At 39.9% G+C, this 18628-nt stretch overlaps 1 protein-coding gene across 1 annotated transcript in view; it reads right to left on the reverse strand.

The window, feature by feature from the left end:
- Positions 1–266: 266 nt before the first annotated feature.
- Top3beta (topoisomerase 3-beta) overlaps positions 267–18628 on the reverse strand; it is a 38543-nt gene continuing 20181 nt past the window's right edge. The window contains exons 10-15 of the mRNA XM_071591484.1: positions 14846–15055; positions 10085–10302; positions 8180–8404; positions 4353–4508; positions 1780–1882; positions 267–1026 (exon numbers count right to left, since the gene is read on the reverse strand). Coding sequence (XP_071447585.1) covers positions 808–1026; positions 1780–1882; positions 4353–4508; positions 8180–8404; positions 10085–10302; positions 14846–15055 — 1131 coding nt within the window. The 3' untranslated portion in view covers positions 267–807. The remainder of the gene's footprint in view (positions 1027–1779; positions 1883–4352; positions 4509–8179; positions 8405–10084; positions 10303–14845; positions 15056–18628) is intronic.

Below are 18628 nucleotides of genomic sequence, written 5' to 3' on the forward strand. Positions count from 1 at the left end.
AAACTCAGATAGGCTTGTGGTGCTCTTGAGGTTGTATTCTGTGACATAAACAAACACATAAATGATCGAAGCATAGCTCACGATGGCCTGCATTTAAATCGCAAAGGGACATTCATATTTGTAAGGTGAGGCAATTGAAAATGTAGCAAATATTTACTACTAACTTCCTCATAAGCTGAGACTAGAAGAACATCGCTATAATGAGAGAAATATAGATTTATCAGAATGAATGAACGAATGAAGGCATGAAAGAAAGCATGAATGAATGAATGACAAGAAGTTTGCTCAGAAAAGAGCCAATTTAATCATTGCATCATAGTTTACCAAACAGTACTGCACTCACCAAAAAAGGTGATTCCCAGAGGGACACAAAATTTTAAAACATTTAGAACAACAATAAATGATTTCACATATTTAAATCACATTAACAAAATTGCTTAAACTCCAGGAAATACATCAGCTGCCTATTAATTGTTGGTTTTTCTCTCGTTACTCTGAGCATTCCTATTGTTTTTCCATGATTGATCTTGTATTTTAGGGTTAGGAAAAAAAACAACCAAAAAATCCATTGGATGAATTAATTGAAGTAAAGCACATGGGGAAAAGAAATGCCTTAAAATTCCAATACTGCAAGAAAGAAATGAATCGTGAAATTCATCGATAAACAAGTTTGTATTGGCTTTTGTACACAGCAAAATTCATACACATTAAGTTCATTACGCATGCACTAATGCACTATATCAGAGCACACATGCACAGCAAGGCCCGGGCGAGCCGACTCCGGACCCCCAGGGCCCCACTACCGACTCATACAAAGTAAGCTGCCAGCTGCGCCATTTTGTCCTTGGGCTTGGGCTTTCCACGGCCACCCCTGCCCCGCCCTCTTCCCCCTCGGCCTCTCGATGCCCCCCCCCTGGGGCGCACCGTTGCCACTGCACGGTGTTTCTCAATCAACGGGGACAGCTCCACGGAGCAGAAGACACAACCGGTCATGTCCGTGGCCTCACCAGGAAGTTTACTCTTCTCCTGTTCAACATAGAGGGAGCAACTCAATTCTTAGTTTTTTTATTAAACAAGTGACCCATGAACTTGGGAGCAAAAGCAATACTCCCTCTTTGGCTAAAACCCACACAAATGCCAACAAAAATGGGCGTTTACCAACTTGAAGAGGTGGATTGCTTAATATTATATATTTAGCCCTGGTATGGCTGCGTGTTAAATATCCTCCAAATGCGTGAGATCTGTCCAATATGAATTTACATTTTGAAAATCAAAAGAAATGCAATAATTAAGAGGCTGGGGTTTAGGCTTCGAGTATATCATTTTATGGATAAAGAGGAAGGCATACGATAAGGTAACAGACTACAGGGTAAAGGAAAACTGGAAGATGCAGAAAATTCAAATAATTCCATATAAATAGGAAACATTGACTGAGGCACATTCCTTACTTCTTAGAAGGCAGAAAAGGAATGGGGAGGACGAGGTGTTGAAACTTCTGAGGATGTTGAAGGCTGACGACAAGATGGAGGGGAGAAACCAATGTAGAGGTTGGAAAGGGACTGGTGTCTTGGAAGATACGAATATGGAATGGAAAGAGAGTGAGCAGACGACAACGCAAGAGGCAAAGTGACGCTACGAAGTGGGGCAAAATCCAAAATGCAGTGTGACTGTTTTGAAAGACTGACCAAACCTCACACAAGAAAACGAGAGCACGGCTGATGGCACCATGATTTGAGCCTAAAATTAAGAGTTATTAATTGATTGAACAATTAAACTTACTTGTTTATATTCCACATTTATCATCTGGGAGCCGCACTCACAAGTAGTCTCATCCACAGTGACTTTTTGAGCATCTTCAAAGAGGTGAATGATGACATCACACCTGGGTAGCAAGAATGTTAACAAAATAAATATCTCAAGAGAGAGCAAAATGATCAAATTTACATCTATAGAGGGAGCCCCAGAATTACCTTCACAAAAATAATAATCATTTCCCATCAAACTTAATATAATTGATGGTTTCTGGCGTAACTTTATGGAACCGATTCATTATAAATAAATGAAAGGACTAACTTTGTAGTTCCACACGAACGTGTGGAACTACACGTTCCTGTGAAACTACAAAGTTAGTCCTTTCATTTATTTATAACATCAAACTTAATTTAAAAAATTATCATTTGAACCCAACTAAATACTTAGTTTCAAATTTATTGTAGAATGAAAAATGAGACTTATTTCGAATCAACTTGCAGGTAAAAGGGGAACTGGGAGAAAATTGTCACGTCTCACTAAACTGCAGTGACACTTGGGATGAGTAATAAAAATGAAGTTGCCACAAATAAATTTTATTTTATTTTAACCTGTTCATCCAGTAATTATATTCCCAGAGAATTAGGTTAGTTAAATCTGTTAACTCCATTTGATTTTTCATTTAGGAATTATGGAACCACCTTTGGCTTTGGACACCTGAGATCCAATAACATGCTGCCATGGTCTGATTAAGAGATCATAGCAAACTTTTCATGCAGCTAGCTGTCTCTTTCTTGATGACATCCAAGCATTTTACATACTTAAAAGACTTTAGTGCACCCCTCTGCAGATACAGGCACAATTCAATTTGAGAAATAAGATGCAGGAGAAGTACCAGGAGAAAGGAAAAACACCCCTTGGCCTACAAATAGATTACAAATACTTGGCCCCTCTGACATCAGAGGGTGCTGCCCCAACTCCATAACCATCCAAGGTCACTGCATTTGTAACAACCCTGTTTCCCTGAATAGTCTTCTCTCCAGAGGTCTACAGGCCTCTCTCTCTTCCCGAGTGATTATTCAGAATCCTTTCTCCAACTAATATGATGACATCGACAGTCGTCCTGCTAAAAGCTAACAAAGCCAATAATAAATCCACCACTGGCAAACCCCCAAAAAGCCCTTCAGTGACCTACAGACGCCCTGCCAATCTCAGGGATGTACTTGCAACCACCAGACCCTTCAGTAAAGCACCTCCCTCCCAAGACTCCATGCAATCGCACAAGATGTTCCACTCTCATCAATCATACCCTCACAACAAAAAACCTTCTGCACCTTCTCCCACCCCTACTGGCTTCATAATGAACTCCTGGCAAATGCTAAGGTTTTTGCCTTTCTAATTCGATGCTCGCTGCAAGGTTTCTATCGTGTCCTTCCCCCTCTCCCCCTTCTCACGGCCACACCCCTTCAACTAAAAACTTCGGAGGGAGCATGAAATTGCCTTTACCCAAGACTGAAGCGATAGCACTGAATCATTTCTCCCACCACACCCCACAAGCAATTCACTCTTCCTCTCCCAGTGCTCTAGGAGGGGAAGGGATACATAAGGGAAATTCAACCAAGAATTCCCTTGCCTTCACAAACGTTGTTAGCAAACTAAGTGATTGCTCTTCCTTATTCGGTCATTTTTCAGTGATCACTAGTTATTCAACAACAAATTCATGTTAGCACTTTGATATGAGTAAAAAAATGAACTTTTTCATCTATTGACTAGATAAGTACAGTGTGACCATAAAGTATTTCTCTTTTCTGGCAATTGCAAGAATACTTCATGTTCATGAAAGACTGAACGTGACAATTTTTGCGTGAATATCACTCCCGCAGCAACCTGGGTGGGTAGAATTTGAAATGTCCAGCTTCCAGGGAATTTAGAAGCCTGCTTTTTCCATCCCCCTCTCTCTACCATGGTTTCCCACCAACAGATCTCCATCTGCCAGCTGAAAGGTAAGTCCCTCCCCATGCCCTGTCAACAAAACATTACCACGTAATCGCAATAATCAACAAACATGGGTGCAAAACCTGTGCTTTTTAAACTGTGCCAGTGATTATTGTAAACTTTCTGGGATTTGACTTATTATATATTAATGGGGTTTGATGCGGAAAGATTCATTCATTTATGCAAATATCTAATGACTGAACTTATGGCCAGGAAGAGCATTTCACTGGCTGCTTGGCATCATAGCAAAGGAACATAACTTTATTCGCTTAAGCTAAAATATCTAAATACTATGGCTTTGCCCTGATTTTTCTAAGAAGAACACCTTCTTAGCAACACCTCATAAGGAGATATGGCTTCCCAGTTTCAGAAGCTGTCAACTTGTCTCAAATGCACTCCACCAACTAATGAGGCTAAATGATGTGGAGAGAGAGAGAGAGAAGAAGAGGACTCATGCAGAGTAAAAGTGCCCTCAAACCACTTGAAGGTAGAGTATACCATGAGCCCCACTGCAGTCTAAATTAGAAAAGATTTGGCACATTTAAGAAGGGAGCCAAGAGACAAAAGGACACAAATATTTTATATAAAAGTCTCTCAATGCAGCTTACTTATTGCAGGTCAACTTCCACTTGGGAGCAGATGATGGGTCCAATGTCAAAACGCCATTCTCACACTCAATGCATGCGCACACTCCATTGCTGTTGAGGCCGTGGGGACAAGTTGGGTGCGTACACGAATTGCAGCCTTGTCCCTTCCTCATATCCCTGAAATGACATTCAGCAATGAAAGAAAATGCCAGCCACAAAAGCACACACAGTGACATGATCTAATTTCCACATATATCCATTGAAACACATTACATTATCATCACTTTTGAAATTGCAGATAAGTAATCATTTAGCATTTACTCCTCTAAAGCTCACTACTTATTTATACGAGGGCAGTTTTTCTGCAACCTTTGACTGCACGTCATAAATGCTAGACAATTAATAGGCGAGTGATGTGACTAGTAGGCAAGAGAGCATCTCTCTCCCGCTTCACACCTTCTGCCACTGCTAAGCTCAAATCATCACTCAGCGCCAAGTAGCAGTCACATGAACATGACCGCCTCTCAATTGACTCTCCTGTCAAATGAAAATTGCAAAAAGCATTATTCGTTTCCTTCAAGTAGAAGGGAATAGTGCGGCAGAAATTTATCAAAGGATGAGCCGGGTGTATGGTGAAAACTTTATGAGCAATGGCGTTGTGCGTAAATGGTGTCGTAAATTCAAAGATTACCGAACTGATGCGCATGATGAATGGGGTCAAATACGCAAGTCTGTTGCCACAGGTGGTCTTGTTCAACAAGTCGACAAAGTGGTTAGAGAATACTGTAGGTTCCCCACAGGTGGCTTTTCTATAGAATTTCTGGAAGTTTCAAGATCTTCTTGGTACTCTATTGTTACGGAACATTTAAATAAGAATGGGGAAGAAAACTCCAATGGCCGTAAAAATTAGTTGCCTATCTCTCGTCAGACCAATTGTTGTATTGGTTTAACGGGAATCACGTCAGGGACCAACCACAACCTCTCGACCAGAATACCTTCTGTGGTGGTTTACGGGAAATTAATCTGCGTCAGGGACCAACACACAGCCACACGCACACTACCCTGACTGAAATCCTTCACGAGGCTGTGAGACCCTGTTAAAGAATGTCAGATGGAGATGGAATCCTTCACCAGGCTGTAGAGTAGACCACGTTAAAGATTCCAGGATATTCTCAAGCACACGCTTTGTGACTGGTGCAGACCAATCACACACACACAAGCACTCATGAACCACACACTCAAAAGGGCCCAACTTCTGGGAGAATCTGGACTCAGGTAAAGAGCGCAACCAAGGATATGCGTCGAACACGCGTGTTTCGGCCACAAAGTGGCCCTCTCCAGCGAACCGAAGGAAAAACACCTCCAACACAAGGTTGAAAGTGAACAACCGGAGACAAACGTCATATTTATATAGAAACTGAGGGAGTTGGGGGACCAATCGAAATAGTTAGAAGAAGGAAAGGGGAGGGGTACTTTAAAATTATTGGTGAAGAGAGGAAGGAGGGGGGGGGAAACAGATACCAAGGGACTGAGTGGAATGGGAAGGACTAATTAGTGAAGGAGAAGGGAAAGGGGGGGGGGCAAAAGTGAAAGGTATCCGAGTAATGGATTATGAAGGGGAATTGGGGGGGGGGGGTTTAAAATATATTTCCGTTGGACCATAGTCCAACAGAAATATGTTTTAAAAACTAGAGAAGAAGTCATTTCAAAAGGGAATAGAGTGGGGAGAATGGAATCGGCCCTTTATCGTTATTGACAACCACATTTTTAAATTTGTGTACGAAAATGCTTTCGTATGCGTCCAAAAGGTGGTTGGGGGTCTGTTTGATCAACTTCAATTCCTTTTCTGATGTTTTATGGGCTTCCTTGAGTAAGTGTAGGGCAATGCTCGATTTAACTGATCTGTTGTATCTGTAATGGGCCATGTGTTCTTTGAATCTAGTTTTAATATTCCTCCGCGTCTGGCCGATGTAAGTTGAATTGCAGGAGGAGCAGCTTATTTTGTAAATGTCGGACTTATTTGAGGCGTCGATTTTGTCCTTAGTATTACTTAATAAATGTTTTAGTTTGTTGTTGCTTCTAAATGATATATTAGTGGCAACGGTTTTAAAAATCTTTCCTAGCCCTTTAGTTAATTGTGGGTGGAACGGCAGTTTGATATACCGAGGGGTTTTATGTTGCGTGAGGGTGGTTGTGTTTTGAACTAGTTTTTTATGTTTGTGCTTTTTCACTAGATTGTCAATAATTGACTCTTTAAAGCCACTTTGAATAGCAATAAGTTTGATTTTTTTTAATTCTTTGTAACAGTTGTTTCTATTTAATGGAATATTTACTAATCTGTGTACAAGGGCATGGAAGGTGCCCAGTTTGTGACTGTTGTGTGTGAAGGAATCATGATTTATGTAATTGTTGGTGTGTGTTGGTTTGCGATTCACGTTGTATGATATTTTAATATTTCTTGTTAATAGCAGATAAAGGAATGGAAGTTGGCTATTCTTTTCTAATTTGTATGTGAATTTCATCGAGGGGAATAAACTGTTTAAGTCATTGATAAACTGATCTATGTAATGTTTAGTGGTGTCGAAAATTGCAAAGATATCATCCACATATCTAACAAAAACGGAAGGGAAATAACTGAATTTCTTTTTGAACTCCTTCTCAAAGTGAGTCATAAATACATTAGCTATGAATGGAGATAGAGGGTTTCCCATCGCCGTTCCAAATTCTTGTTTATAAAGCTTTCCTTGGAATTGAAAGAAATTTTGATTCATGACTAGGCTAGTTAGTCTGATATATTCGTCAATTAACTTGGGATCCAGTGGTAATGCTGGTTTTCCCAAGCCCCCATTCTCTTAAAAATACCATAGATTTTGTATGCAAAACCAAAAGTCACAATTTCAGTCAAGGAGAAGTCATGGTATCTTTTGATGTTTCAAACCTATTTCCGAGAGTACCAGTAGACATAGCAATCAACTCACTAAAAGAGTGGTTAACATCATTACAACTGGATCCCAAGTTAATTGACGAATATATCAGACTAACTAGCCTAGTCATGAATCAAAAGAGCCATTCAAAACAAAAGAAGAGACATTCTGACTTCTGGAATTGCTTTGATCTATGACGACGCCTGTCCTCACAGTTTGGGTGCAACCCAATGGCTCCTTGAGCAATTTCAATGGGACATTTTTGATCACCCGCCATAGCGTCCCGATCTAGCCCCAAGGGAATTCTGCCTTTTCTCTGCACTGAAAACGTGGCTGGGAGGGCAGCGCTTCTAAACCAATGAGGAGCTTCAGGACAACTCCAAGAGTCACTGACATTCATTGGTGGCAACATTTTATGAAGAGGGTATTGTAAAGCTCGTGCACAGGTACAACAAATGCCTCAATCGTCAAGGCAACTATGTGCAAAAGTACCATAAGTGTACATAACTTTTAGCAATGCCTGTAAATTAATTTTTTAATATCCATGTCTTTTTTTTACGGCCCATCAAAGGTTGAAAAAAACTGCCCTTGTACATTTACATAAATGGTTGAACAGTTTTTCACACATACATGTGCACATGAAAATTCAACCCTAAGGGTGGCTTGTCTGGCAAAGGTAGACTTATGAGGGCCTTCTGAGGCATTGATACTGAATCCAAGGCCCTCTCGTAAGCCGCAGAACATTACACCAACCGAGACACCATGCCAGAAGCATGTCATTTGAATATATATATATATATATATATATATATATATATATATATATTGAATATATTTTCTGCCCCTTAAAATAATGTAATAATTCCTTTTCCAGGCAATAGGACGCAATGCCAGAGGGATGGCTTTCTCCTGCCTGGGCCTTACCTGAAGGGAGGGTGGTTGTAGCAGTAGGGGCAGAAGGGGTAGCTCTTGCCTTTGGTCCCCATCGACCAGGAGAGCAGCTCAAACTCGTCAAGGGGGCACTTGAGCTCCTTGTAAGGACGAATGTTCCCGTTCTGAGGGAGGTTGTAGGTCTCATCGCAATGCGAACACAGCAACCTCATCGGCTTCATCTGGATGAACTTCATGTACCGACGACACATCCCACACCTATAGAATGCAATCAAAACCCAATTACATTTAGGGACCAATAAATGAAAAGGACTGATTAATGCAGCATTTGGTCACCAGCCTCGCGCATGATGCAATGAACTTTAGAATTTAGAGTTTACATATTTTTTATGTAATTGATAGCTATGAAAAATGATGACAGACTTTTTTTCAAATTTTTTTTTTTCAAATTTTTTGAAATTTACTTACAGCAGTCTTTTACAACATGAATGTGATTACAACCATTAACAAGAAATTAAATAAATGTAAATTAACGATAGTGAATGGATTGGCGATCTATGATTCAAACAATCAACACAGTTCTCAATGTGGATCTTGGCCAAGAAACAAAATTATGAGGGTTGCCTAATATTAAGTGACTATAAATTTTTCTTTACATGCTTTATTGGAGCCATTGTAAACTTAGGTTGAATTTTTAGCTTAATGTGATGTGAGTACACTGATCTTGACTGGAGTTAACACACAATGCTACACTGAGATTGTACTTTTGCTCAAACAAATCAATAGCCAAGAGCTATCTAATGTTTCAGGAGAGTCTGTTCTTCCCTCCAGCAGAGCTGGAAGATGCTGTCCAATGTTTAGAGAGGGGAGAGAATCAATGTCAAAGGAAGGTGGGCCTGGAATTCCAAACACTGCTTTTACAAAAGAAAAAGTTAATAATGCTGGTGCCAGTTTGAGGGAAGATCAACGAACAAAGTTAAGAGCACTATCAGAACTATCGAAAAAGTCATTGGGTGCCACCTGAAAGTTTAAAACATTAAAATGGCAAATGAGACACGTTTCCATTTGGTGGATTATGTGACACCCACTACGAAATTGTGATTATCTAACGGAAATCAATTTGAATTGTTATCTTCATCCTTCCTATTGCTCATGTGACTTTTTCATGTTTCTCAATCGAGTCCCAGTCAAGGCGAATGATTTTTACGCTCTGAAATTGTTGCATTAAAATGCACATTAGCGGATGACTCCGTTAAAAGTTACTGTTGCGGCATCTCCCGCAGTTTCTTTGGAATTTGTCAAAGGGAAAACACCATACGTGTTTAAAGTTGGCTTTTAACCTCATGGACAGTGGCGCCTCGCGCACGACTACGAATGCATGTGACATTGTATGTACGGTATTTCGTCATAACATCTAGTTCCTTTAAAAGCCCCAAAAAATTTCAGAGTTTAAGAGGACGCCTCGGTAGCTTAAGTGGCTAAAGCACTCGACCGGATATTGAGGGATCTGGGTTCGAGTCCCAGTCAAGGCGAATGATTTTTACGCTCTGAAATTGTTGCATTAAAACTAACAAATGCCTTCATGGGAAGCATTTTTTATCATTAGAAACCAGTATTGGCCAACTAAACATGTTTAAACTTGCAATGGCTGCCATTGATCCAATGCTGGAGTCAAATTACCTTCATGCAACATTGCCAGAGGCTCACAATCATGCCACATGGTGGCATATTGCTTTGAAATAAGTCAGCAAAAAGCTATGTGAATATATACTGTCATTTTAGAATGCAGAACGTCACAATTTAAAAACTGATTAATTTAAATTCAGGTTAAGTAAACACCATTGAGATGAAACCGTCTGCATATTGCTCTGAATAAGAGGCAGCACACCACATTGTACACTATGGATGAAATAATGTTTGAGTGGGCTACAGTTTTACCGAGACAGAAGCTTGCTGGCCGTTGCAAGAGGAGAAAAGGAGGCTTCGAACAACTGGTCCATGCCTTCAATATTTTTCACAAAATACAAAAACTTCAGTTTAAATATTTCAACAGTATGTTGAAGGACGGCTCCAAAATCTGCTTTCCCATGCGCTATCAGGTTCAGTTGCTCCTCAACAGCAGATCTCATTGTTGGCAGCACTAACTGCGGATCAATCTGTAAGTACACCCACACGATAATCAACAAAAATGATAAGAGCATTGAACAATATTTCCAGCACTTCCCCAAGGGTGGCCAAGGCATGGAGGATACCACTGTCAGCCACACTTCTTTTCATCAGGGCATGCAACATCAAATGTGATTATTTTTCACCATTTGTACATTAACAAGTTATCCATTCATAATGATTTATCATGCCTCCTTATGACTTTGCATGTTTTCAAAGACGGCATCGACTCTTCGAAATAATATACATTAAATATTATTAGCGGCCAAGCCAGTGACAGCACTAATTGATTGAAATGACGGAACATGACATCTAATTGGTAAGAGGTTCTAGGAGTATACATCTAAATCATACAGCGCAACGATTTCAATGCAAAAAGAGGAACTTGCAAAAGATGTGGGTGGCAAAAAGTTTGCTAAACCAGCACTAGAATAAATATTCTACCAAAAATACACATATTATTCTACAATGAATGGATAAATGTATTTTCATGAAATTTCAAAGCTGTGGCTTTCATTAACGAATAAGATATTATTAATTATGTCAATAAATATTTTCTTAGCAGCTATCGATGTGAGGAGCTTACGAGTCAGAGTCGCATTTCTCTCGGAGCCCCTATTATTATTAGGTAATCTATCGGTTAAGGTAGATTTTGGACTACCTAATAAATATCTCCTAACAAAACAAAACCCAACATCCTGCTCAACCAAAAGTCCCTCTTCATCTCTGTGTACTGCCTTCTTCCCTTATCTCATCCAACACCCCTATCCTATCCCAACCCTTTCCTCGTTTGCCCAACATTCCCCTATCTATTACATTCTTCAAAAACCCACTACTGATCAATATGGTGTTCATCCATGTTTCTTGCTTCCTTAAGATTTCTCCCAAAAATCCCCTATCCTAGCCTACCATACCGAGCACTTCCTCGTTTGTTTTCCATTTGGTATGTTTTTTGGTTCATTTCACCTCCGTCATCATTCTCCACACTCACATTTCAAAAGCCTCCGATCTACGTCTATCCTCCTGCTTCAATGACCACGTTTCTGCGCCGTACATAGCTTCGCTCCATATCAAAGTTTTTACGAGTCTTTTCTTAACATCCTTACTCAACGTCCCTGTCATCAACTCCCTCTTCCTTGTGAAAGCCTCTTTGCCTAGCGCAATTCTTTTCCTTACGTCCCTACTGCTTTGACCGTGTTGGTCCTAGGTACACTTCCCAGATACGTAATCTGTTCCACCTGCTCTAGTTTTTGCCCTCCTATTTTATTGCTTAGCTTAGCCTTTCTCTTTCTGGTAATCACATAACCTTTGTTTTAAATACAGATACTATCTGCTTCACAGTCTTGCCACCACCCTCTCCCTCTTGCCCGAGAGTAACTTCCTGCCGAGGGAAATGTGCGCTCCTCAATTCCGTTCTTATTTGTACTTGTTAGTAAAAAGCTGTTCCCTGTTCACTTTCCTTTTTGTTAGGTTAACAATTCATATTTTATTCTTAGTTTTAAGTTTCTTCTTCTCGCAAACCACACTTCCACCTCAGCCATATTTCTTTCTTCAATGCTATGCGTTTCTTATGCACAATGACCGGTGAAGTTGGGACTTCACTCACCAGAACAGTTTATACTTACCCATTTGGGCTGTCAATGAACATTTTGGTGGCAACATCACCATTAGCCCAACACATCTTAAGTTTAGCAGTAGCAACACATGTGATATGAATCTAAATTGACTACATGGCATGAATTTAGGATTTATTTGAGAATAATTCAAGAAGTACTTTCAACAAAATATTAAAACTCACTTGCTAACTATTGACTCCAAACAGTGACAATACTGAAATTTTTAATCAAGACAATCATTTTCTCTGCAAGAAAAAATACTTAATAGTGATTATTTGTCAGGTGATTCGGCCAGCGCTTAACGCGTCGAAGTTATACTCCCATGTGCCCCTGCCCTATTGGACGATTTTAGAGCAAAATAAGTACATCTTAAGGGCCAGGAAAGTCAGTAAATATTTTAAACAATAGTCTTTACATCTCTATACTTAAATGAAAACTCATTTAAGTGTATTGATTTTTGACCTTTTTATACAGGGTCAATACAATAAGTATCGAGACTAATTTGCTGTAGCCTCAACAGAGCAGTGGATGGGGGTTCGGCCTGTTGGCTTGGTAGTGGGGTCCCCCACCACTCAGGTGCACTTTAGTTCAGTCGCCTCTGGGCATGCGTTGAGACAGGAGGTGGGTTTTTGTGACGTGTGATTGTTTGCCGTGTCGTCGTACCAGCATGGAACGCACCGTCGAGCAATGCTATGCTGTGAAGTTTTGCATTGAACTTGGGAAATCCTTCCTCAAGAGACCCATGAACTCATTAAACAGGCTTATGGGGATGACACCGTAAGCTGCACAAGAGTTTTTGAGTAGCACAAAATGTGTAAGGAGGGCTGGGTGCTCGTCGGAGACGAGCACCACGTTGGATGCCTGACGACCGCTCAAACCGATGCAGAGGTGGCCAAGGTGAAAACAGTTTTGGACTCTGACAAGCATTTCACCATTGCCCTTATCAGAGAGGATACCAGCCTTTCTATCAGAACCATCCACACCATTGCAACAGAGGATCTTGCGATGAGGAGAATGTCCGCTAAGCTGGTGCCGAAAGTCTTGAGCGAGGAACAAAAACAGTCACGGGTGGAAATTTTGCAAGAAATTTTGGACGGCACCCAGGAAGATAAAGATTTTCTCGACAACATTATTGCCTCAAAGGATACCTCAAAAGGAGCTAGAAGGATATCGGTTTGATTCCATCGAGGTGGTTCAAGCGGCGACAACAAAGGGTCTCAACAGTATTCCAGAAACCGACTTCCAACGGGCTTTTGATGAGTGGCAGACGCGCCGAACTAAGTGTAGCGATGCAGGAGGAATTTATTTTGAAGATTAATTGTAATGATAACTATAATGAATTTTGATTTTTGGAACGAGTTCCGATTCTTATTGTATGGACCCTGTATAATAAATTACCTTTTGACATCCAATTTTTATTGACTTTGCTTCTGGGTTGACTAATCACAACATGCACAGACAAGTTTAAATTTTCAACTTTAGTCAAACGTACCAATGAGATTAACAAAACACGTCAACCAGAATTACATAAGAAGACGAGGAGAAGAGCCTGAAGCAATGGGTGAGCTAATAAGGAAAACATCTGGCCAAGGAGCACCTCATTGAGAATCTACAGTCATTTGTACCACAAGAGACAGATGGAAGTGATGCATTCACAACCAAATGGACCATTTTTTTGGCAGTCCTCTTCTCTGATAACTATACATCTTTTAATCCCTATAGCACCAGCAGGCTGATCTTTTCGCCAAGTTTGCTTGCCACTCATTCCAATTTCTCTTCCTTGAAGTGAGTATCACAATTAGGATTCAATATTTGATTTTTTTGGCTGAAAGAACATCGGATATTTTTTATTCAGTGGCTTATCTGGTGCTGCATAGTAGAAGTCTTAGCAGAGATATAAGTTGCCTTTTCATCAACTGTTTCATAATTAACTCTAAGCTATGACCCCCATATTTACTGTATTCCTGTTAATTCAAACTTTGATCATAGAGCTATAAAATTTAAATTTTAATGGACTGTAAAATGCACTGCTTTCACATTGGAATTCATAACATATTTTCTCACATGTAGTTCTCCAGGTGTTGGGTAGCTGAGGCCATAGTCGCCATTTTATTAACCGTCTCTGTGTCACTCTGTACTAAAATTAAAAGCCCATTGAGTCTCGGAATCACATAAAGACCCGAAACACTTTCCAAATGTCTCATATGCTTATCTGAATGGGAATGTACATGGGTCATTCAATAAGTCCTTCAAATAAATTTGAAAAACAAACTTGACGAAGTGCTAAGCATGGTGGCAGAGTGCTGGGAGAAATCCAAAGGAGGCAGGAAAGGTGGATTCAGGACATACTGATGAGACACAGTTTAACATTTCATACAGTGGAATTATTAAGACTAAATTAGAGGGGAGAATATTAGGTAAACAAGGAAGGGGCAGGAATAGGATAGGGATTTTAGAAGGGATGAAGAAAATATATGGAGTTGAAGAGGTACCTAGCGTAGTGCCCAATTTCAGGTTACGTTTTAGTTAGGAAAAATTATATAGTCAGCATCCATCCAAGACCTATCCTTGCCTGGTATGATACCAAAACAAAAATCATATATTTATAATGAGTACAAATAAAATAGCTTGGCTATAGAATTACGCTATCAGACTCCATGTAAATTCCTATCCAAAACCAAACAAATTCATCAAAATAGTCCAGTCATTTTTCAACTGCACCAGGTGAGGCTGGCACCAAAATGGTTGCACTACAGATACCTTAAGGGTTGAGAAGTAATGTGTCTGCCACATCAGCTTTTCCTTAAAAGTAGTTTCAATTTTTCTTTAAACTTGAGGTCCTTTTGGTTTTCAAGACTGAAGGAACCTCTAGCCATTCTAACATTTGGATATCAGAAATTGTGCAATTCAGACATACCTTTTGGTATCCATGAACAAGCACTATTCCCAGAGAATTTGGTATGAGGCGCCTTCCAGAACCAACAGTGACGTAATTCCTCAAACAGATGTTGTGTATGTGCACAGGGATGGAGGCATCCGTGCCAATGCCGTGCTTCTCCATCAGGGTGATTAGCTCAGATTCAGTGAGGTAATCAGGAGGTGAAGTGTGGCACTCAACCAATTTAGCCTGAAGAAAAATTAAATTCCATGAGTTGCATAAAACTTTTTTGTATTATTTACATTACAAAATTTTTAATGAACAAATTCATAAATACTAGGGAACACAAAATAACATGGATCAATGAAAGTTTGCTGGGATTGCAAAATATTGCCTCAGACTATACCCAACCTCGATTAAGCTACATTTTAAATCAGCAGAATGCACAGAAGTGCATGTCATTATTGCTTCCCTGACATATTTCATTACAAATGCATTCTGATTCTCATATCCATCACCTAGATTTACTAAGACGTTAATGAACAACCCACACACCACCACCAATCAATGTGCCCTTCAACCACTTTTCCTGTCTCCTTTTGACTTCTCCCAACAAACCCCTCTCTTCGCCCACCATACCAAGTACTTCCTCATTTGTTTTCGTCTCTGTCCATTTCACCTTCTCCATTCTCCTCCACACCCACATTTCAAAAGCCTCCAGTCTACGTCTATCCTCCTGCTTCAATGACCATGTTTCCGCGCCGTACATAGCTACGCTCCATATCAAAGTTTTTACGAGTCTTTTCTTAATATCCTTACTCAAAGTCTCTGTCATCAACTCCCTCCTCCTTTTGAAAGCCTCTTTGCCTAGCGCAACTCTTCTCCTAACGTCCCTACTGCTTAGACCGTGTTGATCCAAAACACTTCCGAGATACGTAAACTGTTCTACCTGCTCTAGTTTTTGCCCTCCTATTTTAATGTTTAGCTTAGCCTTTTTATTTCTAGAAAATCGTATAACCTTTGTTTTATTATATTGATTTTCATCCCATACCTGTCGCACTGAATTTCCAATTCACTCAGCAATGCTTGCAACCCCTTCGCTGCCTGACAAATTTAGCTTGGTCATCAGCGAACCTAACAGATTTCACGAATTCCCCTCCCACTTTCATTCCTACCTCCAGTTCTTCCCATGCCTCTTAAATCATTTCCTCTGCATAAAGGTTGAACTGCAACTGTGATAATGGGCAACTCTGCCTTACAACTCTTCCTAAAACTGCCCATCCGGAATCCCCGTTCCCCACTCGCACCTGAGCAGTCTGAGACATGTACAGATTGCGGATTAGCCTCCTTTCCATCCAATCCTATTTCCAGTTCCTGCCATGCCTCTGTAATCATTTCCTCCACATACAATTTGAACAGCACTGATGATGATGAGCCTCCCATCTGGATTCTCCGTCCACCACTCGCATCTGAGCAGTCTGGGATATGTACAGGTTGCGGATAAGTCTCCTATTGCTCCAATCCACTCCTATTTTCTGCAATATATTCCTTAGTTTTTCCCAATTCACTCCATGAAACACCTTAACAATACAAAACAAGCAAATACGTTCTAATTGTATTTTATATTCCTATCTATAAGTGACCCCACTGCAATGGGATCACACCAACCTCTCTCCTTCTTAAACCAAAACTGGTCATCCCCTAAGAAGTCATTTGCCCTGATCTTCATTCTCTTATTGATAATCCTAAGAACACTTTAACTGCATGCAAAACCTGACATATTGTCCTGTAGTCCTCACATGATGTAGCCTTAACCTTTTTTTGGAATAGGAACTAACACTCACTTCACAAAGTCTTCCGGCCAGATTCCTTCCTCATGGATGTGACAAATGAGTCCATAATAACTCTTCCTCCCACATTTTCCTAAACCTTCCAGTAGTTCTGCAGGAACGCTGTCCACCCCCATGGCCTTATTTGAATTCCTCTCTCTTAATGCCCTTCCTATCTCATTGTCGTGCATGTCTGGACCTAAGCTATCTTCCTCTACTTTATATTCTCTCTCTATACTGCATAAGTAATCTTGATGGTCTAATTTCTTTCCCATACATCTCTTCTGTTTTGAAATGAAAATATTGACTTTGTAATTCCACAGACTTTTCCACAAAAATTCCATACAAAAGTGTGCAGAATTACAAAGTCAATATTTTCATTTCATTTCAATATGTTATGCAAATTCCATAAAGTTACACCAGAGACAACAAAAAGTTCTTCTGTATATTTATTCTCTCTCTCTTGGATCTTTTTTGGTTCAAGTAGCATTTTTTTCTGGCCTTATCTGATTGCAACAATTTTTTGCTTTTTACTTCCTGACAAGGTTTTAACCTTCCTGTTTAGCGCACTAATTTCTCACCATCTCTGTAGACTATATCCTATAGCCTATATCCTCGCACTGTGTTTGTTTGTACCACACCTCAGTTTATTATTTAACTCTTTATACTTCTTCTTAACGAAATCTGGGTGTATATTCTTCCATTTCGTTCTCTAATATATATTTTTCATCGTCTGGTCCATAATCCATGGTTTGCTTGTCATTTTCCCACTAACAGGTCACATAGTTTTCCTTGCAGCTTCCAATATCCCTTTTTTCATAAATTCCCATTTTTCCTCCATAGTACCCAGGTCCCTTTCCTCACTCTTGATTTTATTTACAGCCTACAGATACTCCTCCCTTTTTCCACAGAATTCCAATCCAGTTAATGCTTCTTCATGAAATTTCCTAAACTGCCTTACCTTTTTCAATCAGATGCTACAATTCATAACGACTTAAATGTGGTCAGAGTCCGCATCAGTTCCCAGGCGAATTGATCTTACTGTTCCTAAATCTGTGCCTATCGGAGTCACCTGGCATTTTCCATGTATAGCTATGCGAACACATGCGATTATGTCCGCTAACTGATTGTTTCTCCTATTGACTTCATCTACATCTACATCTACTTAATACCCCGCAAGCCGCCGCAAGGGCGTGTGGCGGGGGGTGTTAGGACACCACCCGTAATTTAGAAAAGAAAAAGAAAAAAAAAACCGCATGCAATAACCACAAAATCATATATCAAAAAAAAAATGGCATACATTCATGCATGAACACTTATACCCCACACACATGCAGACACTCAATCTACACCTTACATACACATGCACCTGAAAGTATACCTAACAGCTTTGCAGTGTTTAACTTTGCTCCGACTTGTAAATTCAATGTTTTCAATATTTCTTAAGTGACTTCGGTTCCTTACTATTATGATTTCTGATTGTTCGGGGAAAGAATGAGTATTTGTACCTATCTGTCCTGGAATTTATCTCCCTTAGTTTATCTTTGTGGTCTGATCTACCTAAGTAGTGTGGGGCCATTATAATTCCTTCAGTGTCATAGTTAAACTCGTTTGTTCTGAACCTTTCTAAAAGTCTAAGCCTCGCTTGTTCTCTCCGCATTTCTTCTTCCTACTTATAATTTCTCATTGGCAGGTATACCTGAACAATGACCAAGTTTGTCGGTTCTGCTTTTATCTCTACATGTATTATTCTATCCGTTGCTTGCTCTATGTTGACTACGCTCCTTCCTACCTTTTTATTCATTATTATTTCAACCCCTTGCTGGCTTGTCCCCTCCGATGTATAAAGTATCACTCCAGTAATCCTTGTTATGCTGCCATCTCAGTCACATAGATTAAAATATCTATATTTTGTTTTTACATCTCTCACTTTATATTCTCTAATTTTCCAGTCCTCAACTTTGCCCTAACATTTCAAGTGACTCATTTGGTC

Source organism: Hetaerina americana, unplaced genomic scaffold (assembly GCF_022747635.1).
Source record: "Hetaerina americana unplaced genomic scaffold, ioHetAmer1.1.p SCAF_47, whole genome shotgun sequence".
In the NCBI taxonomy this organism is placed as follows: domain Eukaryota; kingdom Metazoa; phylum Arthropoda; class Insecta; order Odonata; family Calopterygidae; genus Hetaerina; species Hetaerina americana.